We start from the raw sequence: 11,843 nt of genomic DNA, 5'->3' as shown, positions 1-11,843 counted from the left end.
GCACCAGCAGCAACCAGGCTTAAGCTTTTGTATAGGATCTGACGTTTGGGTCGCCTGAGGCAGAGAGGATACCACGGTAAAGAATGCTGTAACATGGAAGAGAAAGACATCTATGGTTATGGTAAGATTTTACACAACTATTCTGGACCGTCTTTTTCAGGATTGAACTGTTTTATTTGAAGAATATCTATTCAAGTGTCTATTTCATTATTCTTATAAGCCTGGTGAGCTGCTGCATTTTTTACTTGGATGTATTTTTAACAATAGCATTAATAAGGAGTATGGAACTTGGGTTTGCTTATTTAGCATATATATATATATATATATATATATATATATATATATATATATATTATGATTCATTTATTACTGAGAGGATGGAGTGATGGATCTCTTCAAATAAAGTGATAGTGTCTAAATGAACATAACCATTGTAAATGGTATGTTTGAGTGCAAACTATGTATAATAGACCTACTGTTGTAAATAACTTTCTGTGCTTAAAGAAAATACTTGAGGGTTCATAGGTTCATACTAGGCTATCTGCCCTAGGGCATTTATAAGCCTAGCCAGAATGTGTTTGGCTTTCGCCACCCATTTTAAATTTATTTTGCTATGCCCTTTTAAATAGTGCTTAGAAACCTTTTGCTGTGTTTAGGAGGCAAGTGTTGCTATCACTTCAAATAATGTTGCTTTAAGAGCGGAGATATACTTTTCTGTATTAGCTACAGCAAATTTGCTTAATGAAACAATCTTGTATAAGGAGTCCTGTGGTAATCGCATGAAAAATGTTTTGCCCTTTTTTGGAGTGGTGATTTCATGTCTATATTAGTGACTAAGACCGCAGAATGAATTAAGATACGAAAGGAGATACCATCAAGAAGCAGCTGTTTTCCTTTATACATGAATCAAAAAGACAGATCTAACAAGAAGTGGAGAGAATAAACCTACTGAAAGAGACTACTTCCCGGGTATATGGGACTGTATTGAAGATACTTGCTGTGACCTTTGCAAGCTTTAAGAGGGGGAAGAACTTGCACCTTTGTTTTTATATGATAAACTGTTTTTGTAAGACTTTAGTCTATTCTGTTTAATATTTCACAATAGATATGTGATTATCGAGCTGTTTAAATGTAAAATACTCACCTTGATGAAATCATTTATAAATATAAAGGTAGTAGTAACTGTATAAAGGACAAGATGGCAATGCAAACTTCCTAAAACCTAGACTCAAAGTGCTGTAACACTTCTTACAAGGTCATTAATTTTATAAGTCAGCTACTAAAAAGAGCTTTGAAGTGAACTTCCAAGGTTTGAAAGCTAGCAGTTAGTTGCCATCATGCAGAGGCAGTTCATAGTTTTAAAGCTTTGTCAAGAAATGCATAAATAAAAGCTACATTGCGAGTGTGTGTGTGTGTGTGTGTGTTCTGTTGCTGTAAAGTGCTGTGTAGAATGGCACAGCTAAATAAGCTACAAATTACTACAACACTCCACTTTCTTTACTTGTCTAGAGGAAAACAGATTTTAGTACTTAATAAATAAGCACCTATCCAGGCATGTCTAAGGGTTAGCTCCCGGTGTTTTCTCCTGTCTACCTGATGAATCTGGGCATCTTGGGGCAATGCAGCAATTGCCTCATGTACACAGACAACCCTCTCCTCCTACCAACCAACATAACACTGTGAGAGATGCACTTATATAGCCAAACTGGAAGCAAAGCTCCCTTCACCCATGACTGGACTAGAGAGTGAAGAGGAGAAGGTAAACACTTGCACCACACCACACTCGTCATAGTCCCTCAAAACCTACACCACCAAAACAGATGCATAGAAACACAAAACCCACACCTACATTCGCAGAGGCACTCAATAAAAATCTGCTCAAGCAACAGAGACTTCCAAAGCAGCAATGCAAGCAGCCTCCACCCCCCAACACAACCCAAATGACACACAGCCCACAAACTGTGCACCACTCAACCACAGCCCATAAGGCATAACAATGTACCCAACACTAGTCATAGGTGACTGTAGTCAGGCACACTGATGTTCCACTCACCAGGCTAAACAAGGAGAAAGTTACTGTCGGCTGCCAGGATCCACCACATAATGCATGCACTCTGGTCATCCCACAACAAGTATAAATATGACTCCGTCATTGTCCATGTTGGTGTGAATGACATGAGAAGTACCTCCCTGGACTTCATGTAGGGAGACCTGGAAGAGCTCTCCAATCATGTAGCCCAGTCAGGTACGATCCTAACCCTGAGTAGCATCCTGCCATCACCCAGAATGATAACACAGTACAAGGACAAAATGACTGACCAACAATTGGCTAAGCTTCTGGTGTCATTCTAAGGGGATCCAGCATCTGTCTGCGTGGGATGACTTGATAGACAGACCACGATGCTTTGCCAGAGATTACCTGCACCTGTCACCCTTGGGATTCCAGATACTGGCTAAGGCTCTTGCCACCCCTGTAGTGCCTTTTTTTAGGCAAGGTTCAAATGACAAATTTACCACTGTAGTGGGCACAAGCAAGCAAAATCTGAGGGCAATGCTACTCAGTGCTAGAAGTCTAAATCTCAAAATGCATTCACTCGAGGCACTCCTTAAAATGGAGAACATCAACATCTGTGCAGTGACAGAGACCTGGTTCAAGGCTCCAGAGAACACCCCTGCATTACCAGCTATAATTCATACCACCTTTCAGCCACCTAACCTGGACAGAAACATTAAAGGCAGAGGTGTGTCCATATTCATTAAGAATATCCACACCTCCAGGCTAGTTGCTCAGCATAATGCATCAGAAATTATCCAAGTGCGCCTAACTCTGGGCAAGTCTGCAGTCCAAATAGTAACTTGCTACAGATCCCCCACCATGCCTCAGGATTCCCACTCCTCATTTCTTGATACACTGGAAAATATTAGGATACAACCCAACACCCTAATAATGGGTGATTTCAACTACCCCACCATTAACTGGGAAAACTACTCATGTACCAACTCTTTTGCTCAAAGTTTTTTGGAATTCATAAATTCCAATGCCTTAGATCAACTTTTCCACACCCCCACCAGGGGCAGCAGTATCCTAGACCTGGTCATTACCAACATGGGCGACTGGTGTTCCACACCAGAGGTCAGTTCCTCATTGGTCACATCCATCCACAAGCTAATTACCCTAGACATCCACATCCTGCCCCCACCCACATTAGGGAAACCACTGTAAAAAAAAATGTCTCCAAAGCCAACTTCATCCTGCTTAAGACAGAAGGGGCAAACTTCACGACACCCATGCAGACTGACAGTAGAGGTACGACTGCTGAATCCTACACAAATGCCCTTTATAAACGCTTATACGAGTGTGTGGATCATGCTATCCCTAACGAACCAAGATGCTATCCTCCAAAAAATGGAAGCCAATCTGGTGGTCCCCTGCCATAAACAAACTCTAAAACAGAAAAAGAAACTGTTGCAAAAAATAGTAAAATCCTATGATTGGAGGAACTCCCTGGTCAGCCTCAGTAATAAGCTGAGATCCCTCATAAAATCCTCCAAAACTAGTTACGAAAACAAAATCGCCACTGATTCTAAAGACAACCACAAAACATTTTATAGCTACATCAAGAATCTCAATGGCAACACTCTGATCTGCTCGGAGTTACAGCACAATGACAATAAATATACAGAATCAACTGATATTGCCAACTTCCTGGCAGATAGGCTCAGTGCTAACTTTACCCCCTCTCACCCCCTAAAGGGCCCATCTCTATATCGGAAGAATGCAAAGTTCCTGTAATCACGGCTGCACAGGTAAAAATCTCTCTCTCTCTCTAAAGCCAAGAACACAGCATCCATGGGACCTGACAGCATCCCATGCTGCGTTCTACACGAACTACAGAATGAACTGCCACCCCACCTAAGCACCATGTTCAGTCATAGCCTCAGCTCAGGCTTTGTGCCCACTGAATGGCACACAGTGGCGGTTATCCCACTCCACAAAGGGGGAGCCACTATGGACCCCGGGAACTACTGCCCCATTAGCCTAACGAGCCTGGTCTACAAGGCCATGGAATGTATCATCATGGAACTTATAAACAAAGATATTGGTAATCTCCAAACTCTGGAACCCACCCAGTTCGGGTTTGTAAAAGACCGCTCATGGTTCCTAAACATGATAAACTTCTTTGAAGAAGTCACCAAAGCCGTAGAGGAGGGGTAAGGTGGTTCACACAGCCTATCTAGATCTCGCCAAGGCTTTTGACACCATCCCCCACTCTGCAGTTATAGATAACCTCACTAAACTAGGTATAAATCCCTATGTCACAAGATGGGTTGCCAACTGGCTCACTGACAGAACCCACTCTGTGAAAGTAGCAGATTCCAAATCTGACTTCAGACCAGTGACAAGTGAAGTACAACAGGGTTCAGTCCTGGGTACTCTCCTGTTAGCCTGTACTTTAGAAAAGTAGATGCCAAACGCAGAAGGTTTTTGGCTAATGAAGTTCGCAGATGACTGCAAACTAGGAGCCATAATCAAAACTCCTACGATGTGGACATCCTACAAAAGGGCCTCACTGAGACAGATGCTTGGTGTCAAAGCCATGGCCTCAAGCTCAATGCCAAAAAGTGCATTGTCATCCCCTTTGGTAAAAACTCTGTACCCATGAGCTGTGGTAGTCTACTTAACTCCAAAAGTGTGAAGAGACCTTAGGACACAGGTGGACAGTAGTCTCTCTTTTGATCACATCGCCACAGTAGTCTGGAAACCCTTCTATGTGGCACACCTCATCACAAAAAGTTTCTCATCCAAAAAAAAAAGGTCATTGTTCCCCTGTACGTGTCACGCATTAGACCCATTATAGAGTACAGTGCCCCTTTTGGTATGTACCTCACAAGACATCTACAACTAGAAAGGCCACAGAAATACCTCACAAAGAGGATTACCGGCCTTAAACAGATGCCCTAGGCAGACCTCAAAAAAACTCCAACTTTACTCCATTGCATATCGTCTACTCGGAGGCGATCTCTGCCTAACATGCAAAGCTATGTCAAAACCAGAGCTGCTGGTCATGCTCCACTTAAAGAAATCCCAGTCCCTCTGAGCTACACACTCTAGGGACCTAAACCTTGTCACCACAATAAACGGAACATGCTGGAGGGATAGATTCCTGTTCCGGAGACTTCCCATACTCTGGAACAAACTACCTATCTATATCAAACAAAGCTTCTCATTAGCACTCCTCAAGAAAAATCTTGATGATTGGTTGGGAAATAGGAAATTTACCCCTGGGATTACTTCTGTGGCTCTGCTCGACAGGGGTACAGGAAAATAATTTTCTTGGGTAGGGAAAGCCAGGGTACCTTTTTTGGCTAGGCTTATATAGGCCCTAGGGCCAGTAACCTAGTACCTACATATGAACCTATGTAGTCAGGCTCCCCCATCAAATATCACAGTTCCACAGTTGAGATATTTCAGAATAGTGTTTATTGCCATAGTACAACTGTTGTTAAAATGTTTTCTCTGGTAAAATCAAAGCAGAATATCATAGCTGTATTCAGATAAGTACTTCACTGGCAAATGTTGATTTTAGAAATAGTCACATTTATGTGTACGCATATATATCTGTGTACACTCAGACAGGCACACATTCATTGGATATAATCTAGCCATTTCTAGAAGCATGTTATGTGAAAATACTCCTTTGTAAATCAGGGAAAGGACAAGCAATAAAAAAATCTTAGTTTGAAAATATTCCAGTGTTTTATTTAAAAAAGACCATTTGCCAAGTGCAAACAAGCTTTTTTTTTTTTTTTGGGGGGGGGGGCTGTGCATGAAGAAACCATCCATGTGTGACAGTGGGCCTAAACCCCTGTGGATAGTTTATTCTTCAACATTGCTTACCTGTGTGACATTGTTGCATACACTGTTTGCGCATATATGCACAAAATCTTAAATCGGTTTGTAAGAGAAGGCACTTGACACTGGTGCGGCAACATTGTGGCCTTTGAATTGGCCAGTGTACGTATGATCATATTCCAGACACTTTACATCTGACTTAGGTTTGCACAGGAAGATGATTAAGTAAATTACCGGACTTTTATCTGTAAAAGAGATGTAAACAGCTGACCCCTTTCATTTTTTAAAACACCATTTGCTTTTAACATCTGTTTCTTTTCTGTTAACCATTAAGCCCTCCTCCATTGGTTCTTGAGCCATTCTTTCTCTGTGTGGTGGGGCCCAGTTCCTACCCAGCAAGAATCGACCAGGAGATGGCTGCTGTTCAGACTTGCGTGGAAAAACGTGTGCAGTCTCCCAGCATCAAATACATGTCTGGGCAGAGATGCATCATTATACCTTCAGCTTGAGAGTCTGGCTTCACCCCCTACTGACTGCGGAACATCCTTGCTTCAGGATGGATTCCGATTATCCTCAAGCTGGGGAACTACATTGCATCCACTTATTTTTAGGGCATGGGCAGTAAGCCAAACTTCACCACCACGACCGTTTAAAATATTGCTTTAATAAAACAAAAATTAAAAGCAAAAACTTGGTAAGAAGCACAGAAATCCGTTTGCAAACGATAAGCAGTTTTGGTTGTACCTTCATCGGATTGTAAATGGTTTGAGATTCCTTTTCATTAATAAGTTACTGTTTGCCAATCAGATTGTGCCTTTCGCACCAACGCCCTCCTTTTCCGTGCTGCAAGTCTTAGTCCTGTCAGGTATCAAGATTGGGTACACACCTCTGATGATGCTCTTAAAAATGACACCATTCATTTTATACTCTCATTCACTAATGATAGACATCTGTTATATTGTTAAAAGGTTTTGGCCCATCTTAACTCAGGACGCGACGATATGTCAGATAGTAGAGGAAAAACCCAGACTCACTTTCAGAAATAAGAAGAATCTGAAGAGATTATTGTGCCTTAAAGATGGATTTCCAAGGACAAGGAAACGATTTAAGAAAGGAACTTCTATGTGCAGAAGATGCATGGTATGTAGTAATATAGACACTAGTAATTTCTTTTGTCGCCCAGTTTCAGGGCTAGAATATCGGTTCTCATGCAGTGCAAATTGTAATACTCACCATTTTGTGTATTTGGCTACATGTAAAGCTTGCTCTGCATACTGTGTGGGGAAAAACTGACCAGTTCAAAAATAGGATTCCGAGACATTTAAGAGATATACGCAACAAGGACCCACGGAACTCTTCAGCGAACCACATTTTGATGTTTCCAACTCATGGTTTTAACTGTAAGGTTTTAGAATGTATGCCTGTGGGGATGAAGAGGTGACATTATAAATATTACTTAACGTAATGAAGTAAAATGGATAATAAACTTACGAGCTGACCCGCCCACCAGGCTTAAACACAGTAGTTCTTCTGAGACATATTTTGAAGGGAAGATGTACTATGGTTGGGTAAGCCAGAGGTGTGTACCCAATCTTAATCCCTGCTTGGACTAAGTCTTCCAGCAAGGGAAAGGAGGGCGTTGGTATGAAAGGCACGATCTGATTGGCAAATGGTAACTTATTAATGAAAAGGAATCCCAAACCATTTACAATCTGATAAAGGTATAACCGAAAGCACTTATCAGTTGTAAAGGGATTTCTGTGCTTCTTATCCAACTTTTGCTTTTAATTTTTGTTTTATTAAAGCAATATTTTAAACAGTCGTGATGGTGAAGTTCATCTTATTTCTCACTGTTGTGGTTCCTATCCATCTCTCCTTTGTTAGTTACAAGGCACTTCATTTGATCTGTGTATTTTTTAGGGTCTAGACTGTGGAGGCATTTCTTTGTGTCCTAAGCTCACCCCTGGTGCCTTACAGAGGTCCTTCATATGTCACCATAGGGTCCTCCTGTGACCCTATATCATTGCATTTGCACTTTCATGTATGTGCAGAAAAGGCTAAGATTTCAGATCTGGGATGGCAACACCCATGTCCTTCCAGTCCATGGATATTATGTGCAAGTGTCTGTTTGTTTTGTACAGGAGCAGCTTTAGTCAACTATGAATCAACATCCCCTAACCCCCTCCCAGGATGGGTGTGTGTAAGCCAGTCTCTGCTATCCTCCCCTCCCCAGCTGTTCCAGTCCCTGAGCTGCTACTTTAATTCTGGTTGTCTTTGTTATAGTCTTAACCAGGTCCAAGTTTAACACAAAAGTTTTAATTTATGGTTTGTAATTCTGTTTGGGCGGATGAAGTACTATTGTTTGTTTATTTGTATCAATTGTAATTTTATTGAACAGCTTTCTCTGTTGGGTGTGTTATCCGAATGCTTCAGCTTGCTTTTAGAGTACTTAAATGAGGGTTCCAAAGTACGGCTGTTTGCTTGTTTGCACTGTGTAATATTTGTAACTAATAAGTTCTGCCTTTTGTACAGCACACCAAAATGAGAAGAAAAAGGAGATACCATCGAATATCTGCAACAAGGCGCTTGAAAACCATCTGCAGTATTAAACACTCTCCTACCAGGGAAACACTAACATATGCACAAGCACAAAAGATGGTCGAAATGGAAGTTGATGGCCACTTACACAGAATCAGTATTTTTGATACTTTAGAACTAATATCTGAGGAGGATGATAAAGCAAAAGAGATCAGTGAATGCAGCAGCAATAAAGAAAATACTGAAAAGCCTTTAATTTTTAGTAACTGCAAAACCTACAAAAGTAACGTGAAAAAAAAGAATCTTGTTCTTCCCAATGCACATGGGGTGCCAGCAACATCCAGTGTACTTCCTGAACCCAGTATAAGAATAATTGATTATAGCCCCCCTCCTGCCTCTAAAAGACCTCAGACCTATTATACTTTTGTTGAAAAATCTTCAGAAGACCTTGATAAAGAAGTAGAATATGATATGGATGATGAAGATTATTCATGGTTAGAGATTGTAAATGAAAAACGCAAAAATGATGGGCTGGCTACTGTGTCTCAAAATGTGTTTGAGTTTCTCATGGACAGATTTGAAAAGGAGTCTTACATAGAAAAACAGAAGCAAGGAGATCCTCAGTCTTTAATTGATGAAGATGCAGTGTGTTGTATATGCATGGATGGTGAATGCCAGAACAGCAATGTTATTTTATTTTGTGATATGTGTAACTTAGCAGTACATCAGGAATGTTATGGTGTGCCATATATACCTGAAGGGCAGTGGCTTTGCAGGCACTGTTTGCAGTCTCGCTCTTGCCCAGTGGAATGTATACTTTGTCCTAACAGAGGTGGTGCTTTCAAACAGACAGATGATGAAAGGTGGGGACATGTTGTATGTGCGCTATGGATACCTGAAGTTGGTTTTGCCAACACTATTTTTATTGAACCAATTGATGGTGTAAACAATATTCCTCCTGCTAGGTGGAAGCTTACATGCTACCTCTGCAAACGAAAAGCTGCTGGTGCTTGCATTCAGTGCCATAAAGCAAACTGTTATACAGCATTTCATGTGACTTGTGCTCAAAAAGCTGGTCTTTATATGAAAATGGAACCTGTTAAAGAAGTAACTGCTACTGGCACAATTTTCTCTGTTAAAAAAACTGCGTACTGTGATGTACACACTCCAGCAGGTTGTGTAAGGAGACCTTTAAATATTTATGAAGAACGTGATATTAAAAATGGTGTTTGTCGGAAGAGCCGCATAAGCAAATGTGGGCGACCTAGAGCTGGGATCAGACGTAAAACTAAGAAACTAAAAAAAGAGGAAGAGGCAACAGAACCTGTTGCAACAATACCAACAGTGTCTGTGCCACACATTCCAGTTCGGAGGTAAGTTCCCTCATATTTGGTAATGTAATAACTAAAGGAGTACTAAAGAGGCTTATGGCACACAACTTTAGTTGAATTGCTTAGTTTTAAGATGAAAATTTTTAGTCCCCTTTCATGGATCTCTAACCTAAATGTTATTGTGTAAATATACTGTTAACAATAAATGGAATGTAACCTCTTTGGTCCCTTAATCCAGATGTTACCTACAGTAGATTTCTCTTCCTTGACTGTTTGGCTGAGCTGTCACTCAGTGCCTAGCAAAGTCTGAATTCAACCTCATGTAGGTTCTAATAATCTAGGATGGCTGCAGTGATTAGCGTTGTCGCCTCACAGCAAGAAGCTGTCCGGTTCGATCTTCGGCTGGGGTGTATTCTCTGCGGAGTCTGCATGTCCTCCCTGCGGTCGTGTGGGTTTCCTCCCACATCCCCAGAGACATGCTGCAAGCGGATTGGACATGCTAAAAAATTGGCCCTAGGCATGTGTGTGTGCCTTCCGTGGAAGGTTGGGCGCCGGGCTGGCAACTCAAAAAGTGTAAAACTGCACTGCCAATCATGAGCGGACAAGGTGATCCGCTGTGGCGACCCCTAACCGGATAAAGCCAGAAGAGAGAGTAGGTTCTAATAATCTTTCTTTGCCAGATATTTAAGCATGGAAATCATTTTTTAGTGTTTCTTGCGACACAGAAGGTAATTGTGTGTTGATAAAGTTGTATTCATTCTGTGCTTTCATCACGGTTTTGAATTTGAAAATAATTGTATTGTCTTATAGCATTAGAAGGGTTGCGAAGTTAATGTTCAGAACTTTTCTGGAAGTGTTGCCTTCTTGGTGTCTTGCTTTGTGTGCCTGCTTAGTTTTGGTTGACTAGTACTTGAATTCTTAATTGGCTCTTTGATGGTTCTGTACAAGTACTGTCTGGTAAGAGAGCTTTGTTTCATATCAGTTTGAAGAAAATAATAAATGCACTAAAATAAACCAGAAAGAGTTTTGAGCAAAAGGTTTCCTTGCATGCAGGTTGGCAGAAAATTGCATCTAACTTCTTATACATTGAACCTTCCTTGATAAGAAATAAGGATACCTTTGTAGTTTGCATTTGATAAAGAATACTAAATGGAATCATAGAGCCAATGTTCTCTCTCATCTGCTTGAGTTATGGGTTATCGGGTCTCACCAGATCCTAGGCTGGCACTTCAGATTCTGCAAAGCTCTAATTCCTCTTCCACAATGCTGTGCATTCATGAGTCACCTAAGTCTCCTCAGATCTCTTGCTGCTTTTCAGTATCTCTTATGGTCTCCAGAGCTCAATGGTGGTAAAGTGCTTTTCCACACTTTTTTTTCTTCTGCGAATGCAGTTTACATCCTCAGATTTAAGATAATCCCCCCTCCTTTGTAACCAGTGTAAATTCTTGTTTGTACATTCTTTTGTCTGTGCCTGTTGGTGTGTTCCTTCAGGAGTGTGGCTGCTCTGCCATTTGGCCTTTCTACTGGGATTTTTATCCTTGCCGTTTTGTGTTGTGTGCTGTTATTACTATGTAGATGGCTATTAGTAGGTTTATAGCTATTGGAGTGTAGTTGAAATTTGTCATTTTATAGATGTTCTTCATGTCTCACTGTTGCAGTCATCACATTTGGGTTATTTGCTTGTAGTAGCCCTCAGTCGGCCTGATTATCAAAGTTCTTGGGTCCTGTGTCGGTTGCGGTCTCATTTTCCATGACTTCAGTCAGGGGTATAAAGCATGCAGCAGATGACATTACATCAGTCTTTCTTGCCGTGTGGTGCCCAAAGCAGAAGCAGTTCGCAAATGCCGGTTGGCCGACTCCTGAAATTTTTGTTTTAGACTTTCAGAACCGAAGTCTTCAACTAAATTTAAGTACCCCATTGGGGAAACTCTCTTTCTTGCTCTAAACCGATGTCAGTAAAAGCCAATAATTGTATTTCTTGTGGATAGCAAATACCTCATAAAAATTTTCATATGTACTGTATTCCTTGCCTAGGCCCTGACCACGACGTACCTTGCTGTCTGTTTTGTGCCTTATTTAAACCACAAACTATTCGTCTGTATGTTTTCGCTTCTAAAGGA

At 41.1% G+C, this 11,843-nt stretch overlaps 1 protein-coding gene across 4 annotated transcripts in view; it reads left to right on the top strand.

The window, feature by feature from the left end:
• The first annotated feature begins 8,390 nt into the window (after positions 1–8,390).
• BRD1 (bromodomain containing 1) overlaps positions 8,391–11,843 on the top strand; it is a 2,713,326-nt gene continuing 2,709,873 nt past the window's right edge. For all 4 annotated transcript variants that reach the window (XM_044066979.1, XM_044066978.1, XM_044066977.1 and 1 more), the window contains exon 1: positions 8,391–9,765. In XM_044066979.1, coding sequence (XP_043922914.1) covers positions 8,396–9,765 — 1,370 coding nt within the window. In that variant the 5' untranslated portion in view covers positions 8,391–8,395. The remainder of the gene's footprint in view (positions 9,766–11,843) is intronic.

This window comes from Protopterus annectens, chromosome 3.part1 (assembly GCF_019279795.1).
Source record: "Protopterus annectens isolate FY-2018-M chromosome 3.part1, PAN1.0, whole genome shotgun sequence".
Lineage (NCBI taxonomy): Eukaryota > Metazoa > Chordata > Ceratodontiformes > Protopteridae > Protopterus > Protopterus annectens.
This window is presented reverse-complemented; position numbering and strand designations above follow the sequence as displayed.